The sequence below is a fragment of the Prunus avium genome, chromosome 2 (assembly GCF_965620075.1).
Source record: "Prunus avium chromosome 2, drPruAviu1.hap1.1, whole genome shotgun sequence".
NCBI classification, from domain to species: domain Eukaryota; kingdom Viridiplantae; phylum Streptophyta; class Magnoliopsida; order Rosales; family Rosaceae; genus Prunus; species Prunus avium.
In genome coordinates, this window is record NC_142285.1 from 36,950,947 (window position 1) to 36,975,989 (window position 25,043).

Consider the following 25,043-nt stretch of genomic DNA (forward strand, 5'->3'; position numbering starts at 1 on the left):
CCTAAAGCTGAAAGATAAACACAAAAAGGATTAAAAGCACAAGTTTAACTAAAAAACATAACCAAATCATAAGCTAGAAGGGTACAAAATGATATACAATTATGAACCGATCAAAACGCAAACATCGCAAGCTCTTCGTCTAGCTGCTGAAAACACCAAAAATCTCAAGCCTTAATCCTTTCTTTATACTCATTTTCTCTTAGCTCCTACGCCACAAGCATTTCATGCCAAGCCTAGTAGCATCTTAATTCACCAAAGCAAACTCTCATACCAAGCCTGTGCAACATCAATGCACCATCTCCAACTCTTCGTCTAGCTGCCAGACATCAACACAAAATACGTAATTTCTGGAAAAAGAAGAAAGTACTTCCCTGGGACTTGCTTCTCCCTTGAAATACTTTGGGCCTAGTTCTCGCTAACTCAAAAAAAGGCAATGAAGACTTAATTCATCACTTTATGGCGATCCAAGAATCAACAAGCCCGGATAAGCTTTCCGACGGAAAAAGACCCCAATAATTTCAAAGCCCTAATTCTTTAAAGCTTGAAACTCAAAATTTTTGATTCCTTATGGTTTTATGTTTTGAAATTAGTGATATCAACTAGCTCTTTATTTAGTGTTATTTATATTCACCATGTTGGAAGAAAATTGTTGTAATAAAATGTTATTCTTAAAAATTAGACTCTAATAATAATCCTGCCTATTTTTAAAGCATAAAATAGTATTGACGTGGCAAATTGAGCAAAGGAGCATCGATCGAGTGAGGTCGTTTTGGTTTTTCCTCTGTGTTGTGAGATATCGTAATCGACAGAGTCAAGCTAACGTTTTGATTATTTAGGTTTAATTGTTTGACGGTGAAGCACCGAAGCTGATTTGATCAGAAGATTGAGAATTTGTGAGCATCGGGTTTGGGATTTTTGTGGCGATGTCTGGTCGTTTGTTGAAGAAAGTTTTGAAGGAACAAGAAGAAGACCAACGCATAGAATCAGACCACGAAGAGGAGGAAGAAGAAGCCCAGCAGCTGAACGGGAAAGCTTCAATCAATCCCTTCGACCTCCTCAACGACGATGACCATGACCTTGACCACCAGGTTCACTTTTTTTAGTATTTTTGGTTGTGTAAATTTTGTTTTCGTATTCAATATTCTTAAGCCTATTAGGGATTTGAGAAACTGCAACAGAGCAAAAAGATGGAATTTTTATTTATTTTATTGTTCAGCATTCTGCATAAGCTGTTTTTGGGTTGGTATTGGATTGTGCAAAAGGGTTTTACTTTGGATGTTTAATTGTCGTTTTGGGTGGCTGCAGGAGGATGAATCAGAAACTTTGGATGAACCCTCGATTGTGCCTCAGCTGAAAACTAAGGTTGGTGGTGTGGTTTCAACGTCCAATCAAAAATCAAAGAAGAAGAAAAAGAAGAAAGGCAAAGAGGTTTCTTCTTCTTCAAGTACATCCAATGTTGGAAAGCCCTTGGATGCGATTCTTGAATCACTCTCTTTGGATGCCCCTGGAAAATCAGCTGACACAAAGGATTGTGATAATTTGGGTAAGCCATGTGCACCGTCTACATTACAAGTGGATCCCAAGTTTTTAAATGCTGAAAATGAGATGCGAAGAATCTTTGGCTCTAAGGTGGTAAGGTCCTTTGAGAAACATGAGCGAAGTGGCAGTTCTAGAATGGCGCGAGGTGGAAGACGCAGTGCTTATATTCCTAGAAAAACTATCCTGATCACACCATCAGAGCATTGGCCTCGCTGGGATGGTTCTTTGTCCATGGAATTTCTTCATGTGAGCGAAGGATACCATCACTTTCGGTAAGATTATTCTCTGTTGCTTAGCTATTGTCTTTGAAATGAGTACAAAAACAGCTAGTGCTATCAATTTTTTATCCTGGCAGTTGCACAAGAAAAATTTGTGGATGCTTATATGAAATTAAGGTCAACTGAGAAGGAGTACAGTCTGTACTAAATTGTTGTTGGTTGGTACCATATAGTCATAATCAGTCATCCAGCTATCTTCATGAATGTGGTGTCCTGCAGCATAAGTAATGATAACTATCTTTTGAGTCAAAACCTTCACTACTCTTTAATGGTAGGTAGACAAAGTTTGATTGCAGTATTACTCTCAAGAGTGAGGGCCAACTCTTACTTCAGCATTGATCTTCATGTTTCCTTTTATTTTTTTCAAATTTTGGTTTTTCCTATTTTTACCCATCCCATTGTTTATAGTCACAGTTTAGAGTTTGTCAGAATGTGTTCAAGACCAGATTAGGAGTTATGATATTTGATCCCACATCTTTTTGGTTCGGTATTGATTCATGCATCATTATCTTGATTTTAATCTTATGTGCAGATATGTACATTCCTCATCCTACCGTCAAGCACAGAGTGAATTTGAAGCTGCCAAAGCTATACATGATATCAATGCCATTGCAAGTATTTTATTATACCATCCTTATCATTTGGATTCTCTTATAACTGTGGCAGAGTACTATAAGTTTACGGGTGAGCATCAAATGTCAGCAGAACTGATCTCGAAGTGTTTATATGCTTTGGAATGTGCATGGAATCCAATGTTCACCCCCTTGCAGGGTAATTGCCAAGTGAAATACAGCTATGAAACAAACAAGCCTCTGTTCACCGTACTTTTTACTCACATGAAAAATATGGATATGCGTGGCTGCCATCGATGCGCTTTAGAAGTTTGCAAGTTGTTACTTTCACTAGATTCTGATGATCCAATGGGGGCCATGTTTTGTGTTGACTATTTTTCTTTGAGGTCAATGGAGTATGCATGGCTAGAACGTTTCTCTGAAGAGTATAAAAGTGATAACTCCTTATGGTTGTTCCCAAATTTTTCATATTCCCTTGCCATTTGCCGTTCCTATCTTGAGAAAGAGGAACCTTCAAAAGATGCACTTGTAAAAACTGCTAAGGCTACTTCAACTGATCTTATGAAGCAGGCATTGATGCTTCACCCCTCAGTCTTAAAGAAATTAGTGGACAAGGTACCTTTGAAGGACAAGGTGTGGGCGGATATACTCAAAAATGCATTTTTCCGAGCAGATCAAGTAGGAATCCCATCGTTGGATCACCTAATAAACATATATGTTGAGAGAAATAGTCTTATATGGAGGCTCCCAGAGCTGCAAAATTTGCTGAGGGATGCCGCACAGCTTGTGATTGAAAGACTAAGGCATAATAGTAGTGATAAGAAGGATTGGGCATGCGTGAGAAAAGAAGCATTCTCATCTGAGAAAAATGAGTAAGTGTAAAGTCATACTTCAGCTACAATTTCCCTAGTATTTTGTTTATCACTTTTGCATGAACTTACAAGTTATATCTGCATACGTTAAGGCTTTATTTGGTAGAATGACTGACTGCCTACTTGTTTACTATAGGTATGCCCACTTGTTGGTTTCAGATTTTGCTTCTTCAGCGCCATCTGCCCCACCTGAAGTTTTGCAACATTTCATGCTTGATCCAAGGATGAGGGATGCTGCGCAGCATCCTGTTGGAGATCCAATGGAGGGTGGCCATGCTCCCCGTAATGTTACAAATCGAAATACATTGGCGGTCTTGCTTGAGTCAATGCTACCGTGGGTTCATTATGGGGATGGAGATGGAGGTGTTGAGGAGGAAAACCAACTAAATGGCCATGGTGCAGGCAATGACTAGTATTGAGTCAGTGCTACCATGGGTTCATTATGGGGATGGAGATGGAGGTGTTGAGGAGGAAAACCAACTAATGGCCATGGTGCAGGCAATGACTAGTATTGAGTGGAACGGATGAAAATGCTAATAGAAAATTTAGGGAAAGCCACCTTTTGTTAAGTGACACAACTGTGTTCAGCTCTGGCGACTTCTAGGGAAATTTTTGCAAATTAGTTTCTGTTTGTATTAGTTTTGTTTTTCTTCATGTCTTTGGCTGCCTAACAGGACCATTTGAACCTTCCTTTGAAACTAATACCATTTTATGATTCAATGTCGTAAATATTTATCCAAGTTAGCATTTTATTCGAATGCCATTCCGCTTATACGTCGCACTCTGCTCATTCAAAACAACTGCGCCAATTTCGAATATGCGCATGAGCTACCTATTGATGCAGTTCCCTTGCATGAACAGCTTGAAATGCCAAGAAATCCGACCAAAAGAAAAATGCCAAGAAAAACATAATGTAGCGGAGTCAACTGTGCATATGTCATGAAGAATAGTTCATTTTAGAAAAGAAGTATATTCTTATCAGACAATTTGACAATATAAAATGTTTAGAAATGTAAACTTAGATTGTTAATTAGGTTAATTTTTATTTAAATGCGTGATTCAGATTCACATTAAAACATCATATATGTCTGACAAGAAAACGTTACACATGAAAAGTGATGCAATTGCAAAGAAAGTTTTGAATCATAATACAATATGGCATTAGAGATAGATAGATGGATAGGAAGCTAGTGAGAAGCCCAATGGACGTTGCAAGGGACCTCCCTATCCATAAAAGGCTTAAAAGCTTGCAATTATGGCCAGCAATAGCCATATGCATCAGCATTGCCACTCCCTCCAATTTCCTTTTTTAGGCCTTGGAAGCTATCCATCTATTCATCATTGAATCCCATGTGGCATGTGCCCACTCTCTTCTCTTCTTCCATCCCCATACCTCCCTCTCCTCCATCCAAAAACTAATATTACTCCACTCTCCCTTTTCTCTCTCTTTCTCTCTCTCCTCTCCCCATTACCCAATTCCACAATAATCCAATTTCTCTCTGCTTTCTAGGGTTTTGAAATTGGAACCAAAGCTAAAGCTGCTCACCTCCCCTGAATACACACATATCCACATTTAACAATAAGGAATCCAATCCTTCACCTTTTCTTTTTCAGAAGAGAATATTAGAGAAAGAGAGGCAGGCTCTCTCCCATCCAAGTGATGGTCTTTGCTCTGCTCCCAAGGCTTTTCCTGGAGAGAGAAAGTGGTGTTGGTGCTAACATGTAGAGGAATTGTCACAGAGAGATATGTTGGCAATGGAGAAAGATTTTGATGCTAAGTTGAAGATTCAGGGGAATTCTTCTAATGGTGCCAATGTTCCGAGATCCAAGAGCTTTGCTTTCAGGGCTCCCCAAGAGCAATTCAGCATTCAAGACTTTGAATTGGGCAAGATCTATGGCGTTGGTTCCTATTCCAAGGTCCGGTTTTAAATTTATTATTTTCGGAACTTTGTTGGTTTTTATTGTTTTGATTTTGTTATCTGTGTAATCTCGTAGACTGGTGGATTTTCATGGTTTGGAAACGTAGTTGTGTGATTGGATGATGTAATTGATATGTAAATGAACGGGTTGCATATGCAATACATTTATTGGGTGATCAGCATTTTTTTTTTAAACGTGAGTTATTGGCAATTTATAATGGTTTGTATTCACTTCTAGACAATATCAATTGTTATAAAAACAAAAAACAAACCCTGTAAGGCATTGTTTGAGGAAAGTCCTGCTTTTGGCTATATCTTTCCCAACCTTTCTTTGAGTAAACTAATAGAAACATTGCAAGTGTAATGGAAGGGGAAAAAGAACTGTCATATGGGTCGATCAGTTTCCCTGAGTTGGGATGCTTGAGTACATTGTGTTCTTTACTCTTTGGACTGTAGAGCTTCAAACCTGTATTTGGTTGGTGTGAGCTTATAGTAAATTTTAGGACATAGGATTTTTAGTTGGCCAATATGTTATTTATGCTGGTAGAAGAATTTTGAAGATTTCAGTGGACTAGGGGAGGAGGAGCGTTGGGAAAAGATCAGATTTTGGGGCTCTCTACGGGCTTCGGTTTCTACAGGAATTAAAATAGTTCTATGTGCGCTATTCTTCTAGATTGGGGGGGCTGTGGTGTTGTTCTTCTAGATTGAGGGACTGCAGTTTTTTTCTAGATTGGAGGTCTGCGCTGTTCTTCAAGATTGGAAGGCTGCTCTATTCTTCAAGATTGGGAGGCTGCTCTATTCTTCAAGATTGGGAGGCTGCGCTACTCTTCAAGACGGGAAGGCTGCAGTATTCTTCAAGATTGGCTGCAGTGTGTTAGAGCAAAATAGGTGTGTTAGAGCAAAATAGTTAGAAGTGTTGGGGGAGGGGTTGGTTTGTTGGCATTTTAGGATCCAAATTATTTTACTTTTTAATGTCTACGTAGATGTAATTTTTGTTAGCATTAAGAGAAGTTTGTTTCTTCTCGATGAGAAAAATATTATCATGCTGGTATGTCTTGGAGTGAGATGGAGGCTACCTGAAATGATGTTCTTATGGTGGTACTGATACTTTATTCTTTTTTTTCTTCTCATGGTTGTTTTGTGGTTATGTAATTTCTGTCATAATGACCATGTTTCAAAACTTTTATAGATATTATATAATACTATACGTATTGTTGTTGAACTGTTTGTGCTGCTTAAAGTTTTTTCCCGGTTCTTATTTGTCTCTTAATGCCAATAAATTTCAGGTTGTGAGAGCTAAGAAGAGGGACACAGGAACTGTCTATGCATTAAAGATCATGGACAAAAAATTCATCACCAAAGAAAATAAAACAGCTTATGTGAAGCTGGAACGGATTGTTCTTGATCAGCTGGATCATCCAGGAATTGTGCGGCTATTTTTTACATTTCAAGATTCCTTTTCACTGTGTAGGTATTCTTGGTTGTAAACTTGTAACCTCTTCTAAGTCACCATGTCTTTTGTACTCATTTCAGATTTACTTCTTCCTTCTGGTTCAGTGTTTTTGTATTCTCAAATTTTTATTCTTTGTTTGCTCATTCCGGAATCTTATTGACACTGGTTTCTTTAATTTTCTGTGAAGACATGGCACTTGAATCCTGTGAAGGCGGAGAACTTTTTGATCAAATAACTAGGGTAAGCTTTAAGCTTATAACATGTGCCTTTTCATGTTATTGTGGAATTACCTCTGCATCTACTTTTCAATGAGAAGAATTCGTTTTATGTTGTGATTTTTCATCCTCAATTGTATATCAAGGAATATGGTGAATATTGTAATTCCTTCTTGAAATTAATGTTGACCTAGCATTACTTCTCTTTCTTGAACTCAAAATATGATTTTTCCCATAATCACTGATTAGTGAACATGCCAAATAGGTACTAGCTTGAAGTACCTAATTTGCAGTGTCTAACTCTTCTGTGTTATTGAATTTGTTTATATGCTTCCAGTTCATGATTCTCTGCCCCCTCTAGATTTTCATTCTACTGGATCCATTATTTTGCTAAATTGTGTGCAGAAAGGTCGTCTCTCTGAGGATGAAGCTCGCTTTTATGCAGCAGAAGTTGTTGACGCACTTGAATACATACACAGTATGGGATTGATTCATAGAGATATCAAGGTATTTTCTTAAGAATATACTTGTGCATTTTAAGGTCATATGAACATGCTAATAGATTTTCAAATGGCAGCCAGAGAACTTGTTACTTACATCCGAGGGTAATATCAAGATTGCTGATTTTGGGAGTGTAAAGCCTATGCAGGATAGCCGAATTACTGTTCTTCCAAATGCAGCATCAGGTATCTTATAATTTTAGTCATGTGGAGGCTACATGGTTCTATTTTTTAGTAATATGATGAGATTGTTTTCTGGATGCTTTGTCTAGATGATAAAGCCTGCACATTTGTGGGGACAGCGGCGTATGTCCCTCCCGAAGTCCTGAATTCTTCTCCTGCAACTTTTGGGTAAGGGACTTAAGCGGAGTTACTGGGGCTTGTACTTTTATTTCTAAATTTTCTTAAGCTTTTTTTGGTCGAAAAAAAGCCTTAAGCTTAGTGTAAAACTTGTAGACTTTTTGACTAATTTTGGCAAGTAGTTCGTCTTTTCTTTGTTTCCTTGTTCATTTTGTCTGTTCTTAATAATATATGACCTTTGTAGGATAACATTTCTTTTGCTCGTTTGAACATATCAAAACAGAAATGACCTCTGGGCACTTGGCTGCACCGTGTACCAAATGCTTTCAGGAACTTCTCCTTTCAAAGATGCAAGCGAGTGGCTTATTTTCCAAAGAATTATAGCAAGAGATATTAGGTTTCCAAATCATTTTTCAGAGGAAGCTAAAGACCTTATTGACCGGTTATTGGTAAGCTACCAACTTATACTTATTGCAGTCTGCTTCTATTAGTAATCCTGCTAGTCATAACTAGGATTCCTTTAGGTAATTTTTTTTGGTCAGACCAAGTAAATAGCCATACACCCAGAAACAAAAAGTTTCTTGGTGAATTGGGCAAACGATATTTTCAAAATCTTTATGGGAATTCTTCCCTTACAAAGCTACAGAGTTATATTATATACCACTTCCATTCTTGAGAATGTTCAGGTATTTTATATTGCATCGACTAGTATGTAGTTCCAGCCTTCACTTCACCATGCAACTGTTACAGGACTTAGATCCCAGCAGGAGACCAGGTGCTGGGCCAGATGGTTATGCTGCACTGAAGATGCATCCATTCTTTAAGGGAGTTGACTGGAAGAATTTACGAGGGCAAACCCCTCCAAAACTTGCATTGGAGACGGGGGTATGACGTTCGTGTTGTTTTAGAATATTAATATAGAGAAACTCAACTTTTGCATATATTCTTCCTTTCTTGAGTGAGCATTCTTAGATTGTTTCTTAGAACATTGTGTTTTTATGTTTTTTGTGTTCAGTCAGTTGAGGGTGGTAGCCGTGATAACTCATGGAACCCCTCACACATTGGAGATGGTGCAGTAAGACAAATTGAGGGTAGCAGTGGTGCCACATCTTCTGAAGCATCTGGTCATGTAACTAGGCTCGCTTCAATTGATTCCTTTGATTCAAAATGGTATCCTCTAAACCCCTCTGCTTCATGCTTAGCATCACTCATTTTTTACTTTCAAAAGAATTATAATCTTTTTCTTGCAAGGTCTGTTATGAGCTCTAGTGTAATAAAGACAATGTTATTCTTGTTTCTTGGCAAGAGTCTCAGATCTAGAAATATGCTTACATGAGATAATAGCACTTGATTTGGAGGCTAATTTTTTCTTTCTGTAGCATTTTAAGGACTCCCTGTATTGCCTAAGTACTTCCTAAAATCCTTGTAGAGAGTTTATGATATTGCATTTCCTGTTTCTGTTATGAAATCCACATTGATCTTTTAATCTGTATACCATGCTAACAGGCAACAATTCCTCGAGCCTGGGGAGTCAGTTCTTATGATCTCAATGGTGAAGAAGATTCAAAAACTGACCAGCAAGAAGGTGCAACTTATCCTTACCAACAAGCCAAAACTGATTTATGTGGATCCTGCCAAGCTAATAGTGAAGGGAAATATAATTTGGTCTGACAACTCTAATGACCTCAGCATCCAAGTTGCTACTCCATCACAGTTCAAGATTTGTACGGTATGGCCTTACTGCTCTGTTATCTCTCAGTCACATATCTTCAGTCAGTTTTGTCCCCTAAGATTTTGCAGCATGGCCCTATCATTGAGATGATTCTTTTCAAAGTCTGGAGGGCCATGAAACGTGATGCTGTGTAATAATCTTGGGGTTGATGAAATTGCTTCTCAAGAAATGAACTAGGGCATGTTTTTTTTCTTTTCTCTGATACAAGTTATGTCATTTCTCAGCCAAAAAAGGTACTGCAATTTGAGGATGCAAAACAAAGAGCTTGGCAGTGGAAGAAGGCAATTGAAGGGCTTCAAAATAGGTGAAATGCGTGGTTCTTTTGACAGACATTTTTTTTTGGATATTACGATAGTCTGGAGGAACAAGGATGTGCCCCTGGTAATTATTATTTAATGAAAGAGGCTGGGGTCTGCGGATTCATCTTTTTCAAGGTGCAAAGCTCCCGCCCCTCTAGATGCCTAGAACCGAGTATGTGATAAGGGTTTTTTTGCCCATTTTCATGCTTTGTGTGGCATAATTTTGTACTCTGTGAGGTCCTAATTGTAGGGTCTGTAAAGGGGCTGGGATCATTACTTGTTTATTGTATTTAAAAAGTATCATCCATTAATGAAAGTTTTAAATATCTTTACATTGAAAGATATAATGTTTCCAAGAAACCATATGGGAAATGAGATTGTTGCATTTTGTTTTTACTTTTTGAGATGGATACAGTTGCAGTTTACTGTTAAAAGTACCAGCGCCATTGGCCCCTTAAAGAGAAGCATACCTTGTTGAGTTTTGAGTTCTAAATCATTCATAACTTTCTCAAAAGGATTGAATTCTTAAGATCTGATTGATCAAACATTTCAAGTTCAGCCCGAAGGAAATATTTAAACTTAGTAAGCTTTGGAATGATCGACTCATAAAGATTGCCACTAGTTTGAAGTCCATCATAAGACAACTGGAGTTCCTCTAATTGGTGTGTTCATGGAAAGTTGTAGCTGAAAAAAGGCCGAGTTTTGCAAACCTTAATTTCTTGTGTCCAGAAAAACTGGTACATGCCCCACTGAAAATGGTTGACACTGAGCTCAGATGTGCTTGGTGCCTTGTCTTCTATATCTATGTATTTCTTCTTTTCAGCATGCACACATCCTTGTTTAATTGGAATACCGAGATTAAACTCATGAAGATCATACACAGGTTTGGCGTCGCCCTGAATGCACTCAGTTCGTGAGAGTGGTGGTCTTAGGTTCAAATCTCAGTGTCAGCTCCAAGTTACCCTCAGACCATGGCGGTCTCATATTACACTGTTGAACTGGTCAAATGGTTTGCAGATGATTATATGTGTCATTATCTCCATGACTTAATTTATAATCAAGTTTTTCCTTGGTCTAACATGAACTATATATTAATATCTCAAAGGCTTAATATTCACCGAACCCTGAAGTTTTATATACTTATACGCTGATATAATAATCAGAACCGTGAATAGACAAGTAAATTTATTATTTGTCCGCAGAACATATTGTTGAAACCAGGACTATGTAACTTTATTATTGTCCGATGTATAGAATTAGCATACTTTTGTCACCCTTTCAAATTTTAATAATGAAAAGCCTGCCGTGCAGCCAAAGGTATGAAGCATTACATAAGTGTCTTCAGTGGCCACTGGCCAGTAGTTCTCATCACCAGCTCCCTTGTTGTGTAGCAATTTCGTTTAGTTCATCGCAACCATGGCTGCAAAACGATTTGCAGCATGCTTTCTTATGCTGGTTTTGATCTCCTTACTAGTTGCTTATTCTTTTTCTTTACCACTAAACTGGAGATCTTTGAATTTAATCAAAAAAGTAAACTGCAAAGGACCATACATTGGCCTTATCACAGTGTTTCCACCAGAAGAGACTGCCTTTTTTCAGATTGGGGCTTTTAAGCCTAATCAAAAGCATCCTTCTGTGGATCTCTCAGGTTGGCACAGTTATTTTCTGTGCTACTTTTCTGTTTTTTTTCTCTTCTCCCTTACCATTTTGAAGAAGATTTTCACATATTTTAGTTTGGTTTATCTGAAAGGAAGTGTGGTGTTGCAGGGAGGCGATTCCTGGTGGGAAAGATCCATGACAAGAAAGTAGTCTATGTGAGATGTGGAGTTGGGATGGTGAGCCATGCTACTTCCCTTAATGGACCAAAAGTCAGCTTCTGTCATTTTTGTCACTTAAGAGGCTTTTAATGCATACAAGTTACTAACCAGTTATATTATATCACACAATTCATAAAATATGAAGAGACATAGAAATTGGTAATTTTTATCCACTATATTTGAGCGAGCTTTCATTATTTTCATTCCTCGAAACCCCTTCTCAATCAGGTGAATGCTGCTGCAGCAACACAGCAAATGCTGGATCTATTTGATATTCTGGGAATTGTCCATTTTGGCATTGCTGGCAATGCCAACAATTCCTTGTCCATTGGTGATGTGACCATTCCCCAAGAGTTTGCTCACACTGGCATTTGGGATTGGCTGGTAAAGTATATTCTGAATCTCTTTTCATCCTTTTATGTGCTTCTACCATTTTATAGTCCAACTAATTGCAACATAGCTCTTACAAACAGAACCCAAATCGATCTTTGAATTATGATGAAGTCGCAAACTTGGACTTTAAAAGATACAATGTACCAAGAGGAGATAACCTGTTGGGACACATTGGATTTAGTTATGAACAATTTTTTTCTGAGTACGGGAAGGCTAACATTGCTCGGCCGCTGTTTTGGGCAAATACTACTCGGCAGTGGCTTCAGGTTGCTGCCAACTTGAAGGTCAGACATCCAGATCGCCTCATTTCTATGTCAATCTACGCCGGAGTAAACTTAGAGAACAAGAAAAGCAAATGATTGATATCAAAGTCTTTGTTCTTTTATGGTAAACTTTCCTGAAAACTAGTTGTAACTTGTGTCATATTATTTCAGGGGATCAAACTGAACCAATGTTTGAATTCAAGTGTGTGTCTGCCACAGAAGCCGCAGTTAGTTGTTGGTCTTAGGGGCTCAACAGCCAATATTTTTGTGGACAATGCAGCTTACAGGGACTTCCTTTTTCAAACTTTTCGAGTTTCATCCGTGGACATGGAAAGTTCAGCTGTGGTAATGGTAAGCATTTCGTATACGTGTATGATTTATTTTACCCCCAAAAAAAAAAAAAACCCTCATTTTCACCTACAAAAGTAGCAAATAAGCTGTGGTGGTTTTGGCAGACAAGCTTGTCAAACGGCTTCCCGGTGATCGTCATTCGAGGGCTATCCGATCTTGCTGGAGGACAATCAGGACATAACTCAATTGACACCTTTGGGTCTCTTGCAGCTATAAACGCTTGCAAAGTTGTTGTACAATTTATCAAGCAACTGCATCTTGATACTAGGGAACCTGGCTTTCCAAGATCTATACACCCCTAAATCTGAAGGAAAAATATAATTGCATGTGGTGAGATGTAAGTACTTATAAGGAGAAAGAACCGTCTTTTGTTATTGTAAATGCTTGTAGCATAATACTAAAATAATGGATTCATCAATCCTCTGTTTATTTTGTTTGGTAATAAAGACCCTTTGTCAAAGTGGTAAGAATGCGTTTGCTACTGTAAACCATACAAAGCACGTATGCCATCAATGTCATCCCTATGCAGATCCCGTTTTATAATCCCATATTCGAAGTTGGGATACATGATTGCGTCCGGGAGGTCAGGATTGTGATTAAGCCCCAGCAGATGGCCTATTTCATGCACGGCAACAGATTCCAAGTCTACCTCATTTGGTCCTGGATTGCTACTCCAACTCTCATCTGCATCATAATGGAAATTCCCACCTGTAGGCGGATTAGCGTGCGCTAAAGTCCATCCGGGGCCATCGAATGGGGAACGATCTCCATGGTTGCCCCTGTGAAATCCAATGGTAATATCAGCTGCTGAAGTAGCAGGGACTTCCTCAAATGTAAAACCGGTCACTTGTGCCCATCTCTGAAATGCTTGTGCACATATAGACCTTACATTCTGTGTGCCAGGGACTTGGTTCACACTTGAACGAAAGCGATATGTCAGATGGGTTTTGGACCATCTTAGCGGTCCGGGGAGGAAGAACTCATAATGAGCAACCCCATGGATAGACTTGTGCTTATGGTTGTGTTTCTTGCTGCCCTTTCGCGTGCCATTGACAACATCCGGCACACCACATCTTGGCACCATCATCTGTTTCACCGTGGTGGTGTCTAGAGTTCCAGTGACTTTTAAGTGATAGCTTTTTTGGTATGACTTGATGGCGGACTCTAGAATGTCATCAAACTCGTCGTCGTTGGCATGCTTTGAATGATCATAATTCAGGTAGCCAAATTTGGTGAGGTATTTTTTGAGCTCTTGCAGCCCGCTCACATTTTGACCCTAGTGGCATCCCTCCAAGTGTTGGAAGAACTTGAAGGGGTCATGCTGATCATGAGTAGGTTTGGAATGAGTGTTTTGAGATAGCAACACAAAGATGAGGAAAAAGGCTACACAAACTGAGATGGCTTTTGAGGCCATTGCAGGCATTTGGTAGCTAGCCAGAGAGATGAAAGAAGGCTTTGTTGTGTTGGTCCTGGCTCCCTTGCCTCTATTTATAGATGAAGATTGCAGCATATCAACAAATGTGTGCCTTGTTGGAAGGGGCAGGGTTTAGTTTCCATATACACGTTATAGGACTTGGTCATTAATGGATTCAATGGAGAAATATATAATACAATGGCGGTCTTTTTGCTGTTGTTGTAGGCCGTGATTTATTTGCTTATTAGCCAGGAAATCTATTTCCTAGCAATTTATTGAGACTGTTTTGATTCAATGTAGGCATCCTTCATGCTTGACATTCTTGCCACAAGTGTAATTGCCTTCGTCGACTGAGCAAAGACAAAGTCGAAGTCCCTTGGCCTCACGGGGAAGAACCCGAATCTCAACATTAGTAGAAAAAATTGTCTCTGACTTGGAAGTTAAAGAATGGTTCACTTTTGCGTATTTATGAGAAGTGTAAAACTACGCGTAGCCAAATTCAGGCCTGAAGTGACCTTGACCCCCCTTTGTACCTGTTATATAACATATTCTAATACATGCAAAAAAATTGATTCTATATTAAAAATTTCACAACTAAGCTAATGTTGAACTCCGTTTAACATGATAAAGCCATTTGCAACTAAGTTTTAAGTTTTGACCATGTAATAAAAAATTGTCTCTGAGAGACATTAGAAGCATAAGCGCTTTATAAAACGAAACCAATCATATATGTAGCAGTGACCTATTGACAAACTTGAATTTATGGTGGTGGGTTTTGTTGCCAATCAAAAAGATTAATTCTTCAATTGCTGGTATACCACATCTAAAAATACATTGCAAATCCAATTTTTGTATGCTCTCCCTCTCTTGTGAAGGTATGATCACAAATATTTCAACCAAAACAGACTACTGATCACAAAGCTCAAGCAATATTGTTGAAATGTGCCTACTTGCACTATGATCAAGCATGCATCAAAATGCCTCAAGCATACGCAAATTATAATGATTTTGATATTCACACTGTGTATCAATCAAAACATATTCAAAGTCACCCTCATTAGCCAGTAAAAAGAGAACAATGTTGGGCTTGGATCTTTTGCTCCAGCCAAAAGGCAAGTACTCATATACGTACACATACTAGTTGTATTATATCAATTCATTAAACTAATGTGGTGGGTCTAATTAATAAAAAGATGGTTACTTATTAAATCTTATAATTACAACACAAATGTGGGTTAGACTTAGACTGAAAAAAATAATGTGAGTCAGATTAGTTGTCCAAGGTAGTGTTCACATCCCATTGTACCTGGATTAATAACTCTCACTTCAACCAAACAACTATCGACTACGAAATTTGAAGAACTAAAAAGTAATTCACAATCATATTGGAAATAAATTTAAATGGAGTTTAAATACACCAACAAAGTATATAAAAAATATATAAAAAAATATAACCCTTCATCAACTATTATATATATATATATAGCAAAAGACAGAGAATTGTGAAACATTCAAAATACTAGAAAATGCCCTTGGTTAATGCAAACATTAAGAATTGAAATTATTAATTAAATGAGGATAATATGGTAAATTCACACGTTTTCATATTTAAAAAAATTAAAATTAAAAGAAAAATCAGATAATGGATCCTATTTTTATGAAACAGAACAACCGATTATTATTTTTTAATTCTTACACACATTTAATTTTTTTTTCAAAAAAGCCTCTCGCATGCCCAAAAGCGCTTGTGAAAAGGCTAGTTATATAACATGCGTGAAGAGCCTTATAAATGATAAAAAAAAAATGTACAAACTATAGAGAGGTTAGGTGGGTAAGTCTGCTAGTACATGGGATCTGACTTTCTTGTTGGTTCAAACTTCGCAGCCCACCAAAAATATTGAGCTCAATCACAAATTCATATATGCACCTCTCCTTCTCTGTGTGGCATTGAGCAGAATTTTAACGAGGAAAAGAAGAAAGACACTTTCTTTTTCTCTGTAAAGGAAAAAAAAATGGCGCTCTCACGGCTTCGACACCCAGTGATCTCTCGCGCGCCCTCTCTCTTGAGAGCTCGCCTTCTCTCCTCATCCACCAGATCACTCACTCGGTACACTCTCTCTCGTCCTCTGTCAATCACTTCCGATACATATGTTCATTTCATGAATTGTATGGGATGCTTTTAAAGTAAAGTATTGATTTTTCTGAAATGGGTTGGTGGAATATTGTTGATAGTTTTGGTATTTGACTGAATTTAGATTGGAATGATGAGAATTTTGAGATTTGGGGAGTTGGGGATTGGCGGGTAAGTGTTAAGAGTGTCTTTAATACTGGCATACTTATCAGTTTGAGTAGAGGCAATTTGTAATTGCGGTGTAGGGACTATATGTTTTTCACTAATTGATGAGAATGTGCGTTCTGTTTATGAAATAGAAATGGGTTTTAGTGATTTTGCTAATTGGAGAGGGTGTTAATTGTTAAACCAAAGGATTCTGTTTCACGAAGTTGCAGATTGAATTTGAATCTAGTTTTTCAGCATTCAAGGAAACTCTTTCAATATAAACACATCCACCAGTTCTAGGATTAAAGCGGGTTTCTCTCTTTGCACTGTACTATGTACATATTATTTCTCTCACGCATAAGGATTAGCTGAATATGTAAATACGTGAGTGGGGTTTATTCCTTTGAAAAAGTATAAGCTAAGATTTTTACTGTGGAAATCATGTTATCAAATTTCACTTAAACTATGTGAGAAATGATCTTGATTCAACCCTGTGGTCACTGGTGCTCTTTAGCTTCAAACTCTTGTTCTTGTTTGAGTAATTGTGCGCGATAGGTCTTTTTCAATAACTTCCTTATTAAAGAAAAAAGTACATAATTGAAAGCATCATCATATGGTATTTTATTTTTGTTTACCAGTCAATGGTGCTATCACATTTTCTGTCGTTGATTTTAAAGTAAGTTTGGGATGCTGGTGACAATACTACTAATTAATCTCTATTTTTGTTTGATGGTGCAGAACTTTCAGAGTGCAAAATTCTACTACGCTTGGTGATAATACTCTGTTAAGGTCTGTAATTGTTGACCTTTTACATGGATGTTATTGCAAAATTCAGTTCTGGTTGCATAATTCTGTCATCCATATATCCAGCATCATGGATTGATGATTACTTAATTCTTGATGTTTAATTTGATGGTGGCCTACCATTTTTCAATGAGAGGAGGCTAGTTTTTATGACCACTTGTTTTCCCTAGTTATTTTCATCTTCTCTCTCTCTCTCTCTCTCTCTCTCTGCTGGATCTTCACTGACAATGAAATTGATCAGGCCTGCAACTTTGTCCATGCTCACTGGAGTTCAGGATAAACTATCAAAGCTCAAGGTGAGTGTTTGAAATGTACATTAGCACACACCTATCCATAGGTATATTATTTTTTGACGCTTTTATAATTTTCAGCCTTGGACGGGTGTCAATTATTACTCAACTGCAGGTATGGCTTTTCCATTTAGTTGCAAGTCTCTTCTTTTAAAAATTAAAAGGTGTCTGGACTTGGTATTGTCGTTTTGCATTTGGTTTCTGGACTTGATTTTATTCTTTTAGTGTTTTCATAATGATGAGTTTTGCAAATAATTTATCATCTAGTGTGAGAGGAGGGATGCAAGAGACTTTCCAAATTGTATTCTTAGGATCTATGTCATGGAGACCATTCACAGGGATGGTACCACTTTTGACTCATGTTGGATGTGAAAATGTGCTTGGCATGCGTCTTACATGTCTCAGATGTGCTTCCATATGTAGGTAGCAGTATTGGGATTGAGCAAAAACATTAACGAACTGATTAATCGACCAATCCAATCCAAACTGAAAGACTGCCAGTAATTAAAATTCAAAAGTTGAGTTTATTGCTTTGGTGCTTGGTTACTAGGGAGATATAGAAGATATTATGAACCTTTAACTTTCTCTCATTCTTGCTTACCCCAACCAACCTATTTTCCATTATTGCCTTGATTATTCCTTCCCTTTCTCCCTCTCTCTGCTCCAACCCTTAACTTGGCCTCCTCTTAGTGATGACACTTAATGCATCTAGCCATGTTGGCAACTGTGTCGTGCTATCAGAAACAATTATCTGCACTGGACTAACTGATTAAAAACGGTTTGGATTGGATTGGTTCTCTTGGATTAGTGGTATTGTCTAAAATTTCAAAACAATGCTTATCTGTTCAGTTTAATTGGAGGGCTAAAAGCATTGGTGCCATGCTCACCGATGGCGAATATCATGGTTATTTTGGTCTGCTTTGAAATTTAGCCAGAGGAACATTTATTATACTTGTGTTGTCAATGAATAATATTCTTCTGTCACTAAGTTGATTGTGATTACAGATCCTTTACATGTTGTCCTCACGATGCCTGCGTTATCTCCTACAATGGTAAGAATGTGGGAAACAATTTTACTTCTAAACATCTGCCATGTGTCACCCTTAATTTATTAGCAAGTTTAGGTCACGTTCTTTTCTCTCACTTGTTTATTACTAACTTGCCATTTTTACCTGGTAGAGTCAAGGTAACATTGCAAAGTGGAAGAAGAAAGAAGGGGATAAGGTATGTTCCACCAACATGTTCACAAAATGAGTGTTCTAGGTTATGTTTCATGTGAGCTGATTTAGTAAGTGCACAAAGACATATCCCTTCTTACGATATAGCAGATAACAGTATGTTGGTTTTGTAAGTAAATTGTGTTCCTGACTGCTGTTTTGATTTAACAGATTGAAGTGGGTGATATACTATGTGAAATTGAAACTGACAAAGCTACCGTTGAATTTGAAAGCCTTGAAGAAGGGTAACTCTTATTCTTATTCTATTATTATAATCTCTTAGAATTTGGCAGTATATGATGCATGATTTATGTTACCTTTGGAGTAAAACTTATATGGTCCCAATTTTCACTCCAAATGTTTTGCTTGGCATAGACAATGAAAATGTTCTCTTTCTATAATATTTGTAATTTTGTTATTGTTATTATTTTTCATCTTTGATGTTAAACTTTGCAAATACTTTAGTTATCATTCCTTTTTTATATTCTGTAATTATGTTATATCATGTTTTTTAACTAATATTTAGAGCATAGCGCAAGAACAGTTTGAATTATGTGATGCTTACTGCACTAGTACGGTAGTACCTTTCTTTATTCAACTTTCTGTTTTGCAGGTTTCTAGCCAAGATACTGATACCTGAAGGGTCAAAAGATGTGCCTGTGGGACAGCCTATTGCAATAACGGTAGTCTGGGATTATTCTCTAGCCATGGTTGCTTTACAAATACCCACACCCACTTATGAAATGGAGTTTTAATTCAATTGTGACAAAAATATATTCATTCGTGTCATTCAAATGACAAGTTTTTTTATATATTATTTATTTATTATTAAAGTATTTTATTGAAAAATGTTTAATTTTTGTTTTAATGTTTAAGCATTTACTTTGATTACCACTCAAGCTTTTAGTTGTTGTAGACACTAATTTGTGTGCATTCACAAGGTTGAGGATAAAGATGATATCCAAAATCTCCCTGCTAATGTGGTGGGTGGATCTGAGGTCAAAGAGGATATACCACCACAACAGAATGTCAAGAGGGAAGATGGGGTACAAGATACGAGTTCTGTGGGCATAAACACATCAGAACTTCCTCCTCACATTCTTATTGAAATGCCAGCTTTATCCCCAACAATGGTAAGGAAGTTTAAATCAGATTTTCTGCTATGATTATAGATGAGTTTCCTCCTATAGAACTTAATGCTGCTTTTCATGTGTTCCTGTTCAGAGCCAGGGAAACATTGCTAAGTGGAAAAAGAAAGAAGGAGATAAGGTTAGTTATGTTTAATGTAAGGTTTTAAATTTTCGTTGGAATACATTTTCGTCTCAATTCTTTAAAACTTTTGACCATATCAACACGGACTGTTTTCTTGATCATATGTGAAACAGATAGAAGTGGGTGATGTGATATGTGAGATAGAGACAGACAAAGCAACTGTTGAATTTGAATGTCTTGAAGAGGGGTAATTTTTTATTTTTTCCACTCTCATGCTGAGTTTATCTGTTGTAGAACTTAGCTTATGTTAATTTTCTCTGTGTCCTCACTGTATTAATTATTGGTTGTAGTGTAGATTGCCATTGAACAAAAATCGTGAGGATGTGCTTTAATTAGTTGAAATGCTTTAATCATGAGGACATGTAGATTGGTTGTAGTGTAGATTGCCATTGAACAAAAATCACGAGGACATGCTTTAATTAGTTGAAATGCATTATAACCTAGGCTCTTTTGGATACATGTCTTATTAACATATGCCTATATGTGTTCAACATGGTAAATGGGATTTACGAAGAATCTTTTTGTAGACTAGTATTGAGTTGTCTAAGAATTCACTGTAAAATTTTAAATGGAGAGAACGTGGGAAAAGAGGATTTTCGTTTGCAACTTTACATTGTGTTATCCAATGTTTTCTGCATAATAGTTTAAGATTTTAGGTTCATGTTCAGCTGTAGGAATCCTGATTCTAACCAAGTAATAGTGTGAACGTTTTCTCTTGATCATTCTGCTTCTGCTTTGGTGAATATCTTGAAAAGATGAATATCTTATTGTTTATGAAGCAGCTCTTTTTATGAGTAAACTTGAAATTATCTTTTTAATGGAATCTTGGTTGTAGATACTTGGCTCAGATACTGGCACCAGAAGGTTCAAAGGATATAGCTGTTGGCCAAGCAATTGCAGTAACAGTAAGTTCAAAAATGCTTGTAGGACTCCATGATCTGTCTCTTGCTTGTCCTTTAGGACTAATTTGCATCTAATTTGATCATAACATGGCAGCGACCTTCTTTATGTTCTCTCATTTTTATTAGTAGATAAAGTAATTTAGTTCTTTGTCAGTTGGTTAATTTATGATACACTTTCCTGACTTCTTGCCTTCAAACAGTTACTAGCGTCTTAGGACATATGAAAATGTTAATTCTGTCTGTTTGGCAAGGTTGAGGATGCAGCTGATTTGGAAGTTGTAAAGAATGCTGTTTTCAGTGGTTCCACTGTCAAAGAAGAAAAACCAATCCATCAGGATACTAGAGATGCAACTAGATCAGAAAAAACTAGTGTTAAAAGGATCAGTCCAGCAGCAAAGTTGCTAATTACAGAACATGGATTGGATACATCGTCATTGAAAGCATCAGGTGCTCATGGTACACTGCTGAAAGGGGATGTTTTAGCTGCAATCAAGTCAGGACTAGGAACTACAATAGTTTCATCTAAAGAAAAGACAACTCCTTCTGCTCAGGTGCATCCAAAGACTTCTGCCCCAACATCAACAGAGTCAAGGTCTTCAAAGCAGGCAGATTCTTTTGAAGATTTTCCCAATAGTCAAATCCGCAAGGTAGGGTTCATTGACTTGATAGTTAGATTTGGGCAAAAGAATTTGCTTATTTTGTCAGTTTTGAATTAATTCATCAAATTTCATCTGTCTGTGTAATTGACAAGTATCTATCAAATTTAAACAAAATTATGTCCACAGCTTTAAAGCCAGCCGTGCTTGTGGCAGAAAGTGTGGGAGTTTAAATCGACACAATTACAAGGGCTGTTAGGTGTTTAGCATTTGCTTGCTTAAGGTTTATTTTTAAATTTTTTTTTTATCGATTTATACAAAACTATTATGAAGTCCAAGATGGTTAGAAAAGTCTGGCACTGCATGAGAGAGAGATGCATGTAAGGGCCTCAATACAAATGTATCTATGTATATATCTGACAATGAGATAATTAGGTATTCTGTTTTTATTATCGATTCTTTTCTATGTGTCACAATGGGATTCATATTTTGTTTTGCAGGTTATAGCTACCAGATTGCTGGAATCAAAACAAAACATACCTCACTTATATTTATCATCAGGTCAAGTAACTATTTGATGAAGTATTTTTGTTAATATAAATTAACCTTTATCTAAAATTTGTCAATTTATTTGATTCAGATGTTATACTGGACCCTCTTCTTTCTCTTAGAAAGGATCTTAAAGGTATGGATTATGAACTTCAAATTGTTCTTATTCTTGATCCTTGAGAATTCTTGAATCAAGCAAATCATTTCTTTCTACGGGTTTCCTTAATCGCAGAGCGGCATAATGTTAAAGTTTCAGTGAATGACATAGTCATCAAAGCTGTAGCTGTTGCCCTGAGAAATGTACCTGAAGCAAATGGTAATGGCACATGAACATGTGATACTTTTTCTTTCCAGTTTTTGTTAAATTTTGTATTAGTTGAACATGCTTATCAGAGTTTTTGTATTAGTTTCTGTGGTCTTTCATTTTCCTTTTTCTTTCCCAACTTTGTTTTCGTTGAAATCCATAATAAAACTAGAAACTTTGATACTTATTGGAATTTCGATACTGGGGGCCAGCTACTTTCACTTTTATCAAGTGTAGTTTTAGAGAATTCCACGATTCACAGTTCAAGTCTTGGAATAATTTTTTGTTGTTGTCTTTTTAAACATCATATTTTGGTTATTATAGTCTGTCAAATTTTTTTATTTTTGTTTTTCTATTTCAATTCAATACTCTGGAATGAACTTCTAATCAAATATTAGACGACAATAACACATTTTTCATTGTAATACCCAACAGCTTACTGGGATGCTGAAAAAGGAGAAGTCTTTTTTTGTGATTCTGTTGATATATCGATTGCTGTGGCTACCGAAAAGGTAATTTTATGATTATTAGTGTTTAAAGTTGTCATACAGCATCTCTTATAAAAAAAAAAAGGTATTATACAGCATCCAATGACATGTAGGGTATTGGTACAGGGTCTGATGACTCCAATTGTGAGGAATGCAGATCAGAAAACAATATCAGCAATCTCCTCAGAGGTACTTACAGTAATTTGAATTTAGTTAGTTTTTTTTTTTTTTTCCATTTTGGGTTCCATAATTTCCCTTTCCATTTATCTATCTGAGAATGTGTTCACACTTAAGAAACAGGCATTACTTCTTAATGTGATGCCCTCTAGGCTCTGGCTTTATGGTAAGTTGGAACTGTGAGAAATTTGTGGCAAGTCAAATGACAGTCAATCCAATATAGAATTATGAGTTGAGAATCAAACTTGGTCTAGGTCCATCATTTTCCTTCAGGTTTTTCATTTTAGAATTTTATTTTCGGAAGTGAAGTCATATTAAACATTTCTTCAAATTTCAATTTGGTCGATGATATTTGCTTCTCAGGTCAAGGAACTAGCTGAGAAGGCACGAGCAGGAAAGCTTAAGCCCAATGAATTCCAAGGAGGAACTTTCAGGTGAAATTTGTAGTATTATTAGTTGCTTTATCCATGTTTCTTTTGTTAAATGTAGTAGTTATGAAATACTCCTCATTCCTTGTGCAGTATTTCAAACTTGGGGATGTTTCCAGTGGATCATTTCTGTGCAATTATAAACCCACCTCAGGTTCACTCTCTCTCTCTCTCTCTCTCATGCATAGTTAACATGCCTCAACTGCACAACGTACAGATATTCTTATGGTTGGTATCTCTTTTGTAAATTTTGCTTTACTTCTTCAGGCCAGTATCCTTGCAGTTGGCAGAGGGAACAAAGTTGTTGAACCAGTAATTGGAAGTGATGGTAAGATATTTTGTTGATTATATATTCTACTTAGCAGTCTAAATTTGATGCATTATGGAATGGGATAATAAAGTGAACTTCCCTCACTCCAGGAATCGAGAGGCCGGCAGTTGTCACTAAAATGAACTTGACATTATCGGCCGATCATCGCGTTTTTGATGGCAAAGTTGGAGGTACATAACGCTACAAGCTTCTTCCAAACTGTAGCTTAAAAAAAAAAGATATGAAATACAATCTCCTATTATATTTCTTGACATTTGCTTATGAGGTCTAATCCCAATCCATCTTGCAGGTTCTTTCCTCTCAGCTTTACGTTCTAACTTCAGTGAGATCCAAAGGCTTCTTTTGTAATGACAGGAGAGAAGCCTCGAATTAAGCTAGGAGAGATTTCCCAGAAATAACCATGGTGGCGGTTCTCTCTCAAATCACTTGAGAAAATCACAGCATTTTTGCTCCCAGCATATCCATCTTGTACATTCGCATTTGTTATGCCAACTTGGTTTGCAGAACTTTTTTGTCACATGAAATTCAACTTGCTTGGTGACAGCAAAATCTTTGAGGTACCATAGGTGCAAAATTTTGCATGACTTCCCATCTAATTCCAAATGTTATCTTCCCTGCAATAAAAGGGAATAATGTACAAACACGGCACAGAAAAATATCAAGATTTTCCAAGAATAAATTTCCTTTAATTTGCAAATTTCGGTCCTTTTATTTTGAATTCATGTAGAGTATTTCGTGTATGTATGTATATGTACTCTCTTAAGGCCAAAACAACAAACCACTATCTCAATTCTTTTTTCAAATGAATAAATCACTTAATTATAATTATTTAATAGTTGCGGAAGATAAAGTTTCCTCTTTGCACTTAAGGCACCCGACGAACGGTATTCGAGTTTATAACCGAACCTATATATGGTGTAGGTGTTGGACCTATGGATATTGTACGGAGATGAGGCCCACAACCCAGAAAAAGATTCAAAAGAAATTACAGCTTATGTCTAAAGCCCATGCCACTACAACCCACTTCGAAATCCTGGCTTGCTAGCTACTTCTGTGGTTAGTGGAACATTGCTCACCAGCATAGATCCTTCTAGGGGCTGTGCTCAATCAATTTCAGTGGTTCAAATGGTTCGAAAGAGAGCTGCAAATTACCATTGACAATTGGTGCGCGGTTTGATTATATTGTAATTTGAAACCAGTTTTTAATATAGTATTTTTGATGTGATGAATTCTATCGTAAACCATTTTTAATAGAGTAGTTTTAATGTGATCAATAATGTGATCCATCATTTATAGTGCGAAATCATCCCGTTCGTAAATTAGATATTTGTGATGAAATTATTAATAAGTTTCCAATGCAATTAGTAATGTGTCCATTTTGCGTGAAGGTGAATAATAGTGTACTTTAGTTGGTCACAGAATAGAGGCAAATATTTGAGGTGGGGTCGAAGAAGACTACTTCGTGAGGAAGTTCATGAAGACTACTTGGG

The 25,043-nt window shown here is 37.0% G+C and overlaps 4 protein-coding genes and 1 pseudogene across 4 annotated transcripts; 4 read left to right on the forward strand and 1 right to left on the reverse strand.

Moving 5' to 3' along the window:
* The first annotated feature begins 723 nt into the window (after positions 1 to 723).
* LOC110765524 (transcription factor-like protein) lies at positions 724 to 3,990 on the forward strand. Its single transcript, XM_021968666.2, has 4 exons — positions 724 to 1,088; positions 1,306 to 1,811; positions 2,350 to 3,261; positions 3,398 to 3,990. The coding sequence occupies exons 1-4, from the start codon at positions 924 to 926 to the stop codon at positions 3,672 to 3,674; spliced, it is 1,860 nt and encodes a 619-aa protein (XP_021824358.1). The 5' UTR covers positions 724 to 923; the 3' UTR covers positions 3,675 to 3,990.
* Positions 3,991 to 4,544: 554 nt separating this feature from the next.
* Positions 4,545 to 10,039, forward strand: LOC110765519 (3-phosphoinositide-dependent protein kinase 1). Its single transcript, XM_021968658.2, has 11 exons — positions 4,545 to 5,178; positions 6,467 to 6,647; positions 6,821 to 6,873; positions 7,254 to 7,355; positions 7,426 to 7,534; positions 7,621 to 7,699; positions 7,932 to 8,097; positions 8,399 to 8,533; positions 8,664 to 8,818; positions 9,155 to 9,377; positions 9,605 to 10,039. The coding sequence occupies exons 1-11, from the start codon at positions 5,008 to 5,010 to the stop codon at positions 9,686 to 9,688; spliced, it is 1,458 nt and encodes a 485-aa protein (XP_021824350.1). The 5' UTR covers positions 4,545 to 5,007; the 3' UTR covers positions 9,689 to 10,039.
* Positions 10,040 to 10,143: 104 nt separating this feature from the next.
* LOC110765537 (bark storage protein A-like) lies at positions 10,144 to 14,149 on the forward strand. Its single transcript, XM_021968675.2, has 6 exons — positions 10,144 to 11,327; positions 11,447 to 11,514; positions 11,725 to 11,880; positions 11,970 to 12,173; positions 12,324 to 12,503; positions 12,608 to 14,149. The coding sequence occupies exons 1-6, from the start codon at positions 11,096 to 11,098 to the stop codon at positions 12,803 to 12,805; spliced, it is 1,038 nt and encodes a 345-aa protein (XP_021824367.1). The 5' UTR covers positions 10,144 to 11,095; the 3' UTR covers positions 12,806 to 14,149.
* Positions 12,982 to 13,605, reverse strand: LOC110765498 (metalloendoproteinase 3-MMP pseudogene; annotated as a pseudogene).
* Positions 14,150 to 15,731: 1,582 nt separating the features above from the next.
* On the forward strand, positions 15,732 to 24,250 carry LTA3 (Dihydrolipoamide acetyltransferase, long form protein). The gene is made up of 23 exons (XM_021968659.2): positions 15,732 to 16,024; positions 16,934 to 16,984; positions 17,241 to 17,295; positions 17,371 to 17,404; positions 18,295 to 18,341; positions 18,469 to 18,513; positions 18,678 to 18,751; positions 19,120 to 19,189; positions 19,448 to 19,639; positions 19,731 to 19,775; positions 19,892 to 19,965; positions 20,614 to 20,683; positions 20,932 to 21,327; positions 21,777 to 21,837; positions 21,917 to 21,961; positions 22,058 to 22,141; positions 22,565 to 22,641; positions 22,744 to 22,806; positions 23,158 to 23,228; positions 23,316 to 23,376; positions 23,490 to 23,550; positions 23,643 to 23,723; positions 23,843 to 24,250. Exons 1-23 carry the CDS (start codon positions 15,930 to 15,932, stop codon positions 23,899 to 23,901), a joined length of 1,911 nt encoding a protein of 636 aa, XP_021824351.2. The 5' UTR covers positions 15,732 to 15,929; the 3' UTR covers positions 23,902 to 24,250.
* The last annotated feature ends 793 nt before the right edge of the window (positions 24,251 to 25,043 follow it).

Bases quoted from the DNA above. Each gene is read 5' to 3' on its own strand.
- LOC110765524 (XM_021968666.2), top strand. From the start codon at position 924: ATGTCTGGTCGTTTGTTGAAGAAAGTTTTGAAGGAACAAGAAGAAGAC. The intron at 1,089-1,305 runs GTTCACTTTTTT...GGGTGGCTGCAG, and splicing joins ACCATGACCTTGACCACCAG to GAGGATGAATCAGAAACTTT. The intron at 1,812-2,349 runs GTAAGATTATTC...TCTTATGTGCAG, and splicing joins GAAGGATACCATCACTTTCG to ATATGTACATTCCTCATCCT.
- LOC110765519 (XM_021968658.2), top strand. From the start codon at position 5,008: ATGTTGGCAATGGAGAAAGATTTTGATGCTAAGTTGAAGATTCAGGGG. The intron at 6,874-7,253 runs GTAAGCTTTAAG...AATTGTGTGCAG, and splicing joins TTTTTGATCAAATAACTAGG to AAAGGTCGTCTCTCTGAGGA. The intron at 7,356-7,425 runs GTATTTTCTTAA...TTCAAATGGCAG, and splicing joins TGATTCATAGAGATATCAAG to CCAGAGAACTTGTTACTTAC.
- LOC110765537 (XM_021968675.2), top strand. From the start codon at position 11,096: ATGGCTGCAAAACGATTTGCAGCATGCTTTCTTATGCTGGTTTTGATC. The intron at 11,328-11,446 runs GTTGGCACAGTT...GTGGTGTTGCAG, and splicing joins TCCTTCTGTGGATCTCTCAG to GGAGGCGATTCCTGGTGGGA. The intron at 12,504-12,607 runs GTAAGCATTTCG...TGGTTTTGGCAG, and splicing joins AAAGTTCAGCTGTGGTAATG to ACAAGCTTGTCAAACGGCTT.
- LTA3 (XM_021968659.2), top strand. From the start codon at position 15,930: ATGGCGCTCTCACGGCTTCGACACCCAGTGATCTCTCGCGCGCCCTCT. The intron at 21,838-21,916 runs GTCAAGTAACTA...TATTTGATTCAG, and splicing joins TCACTTATATTTATCATCAG to ATGTTATACTGGACCCTCTT. The intron at 22,807-23,157 runs GTACTTACAGTA...TTTGCTTCTCAG, and splicing joins TATCAGCAATCTCCTCAGAG to GTCAAGGAACTAGCTGAGAA.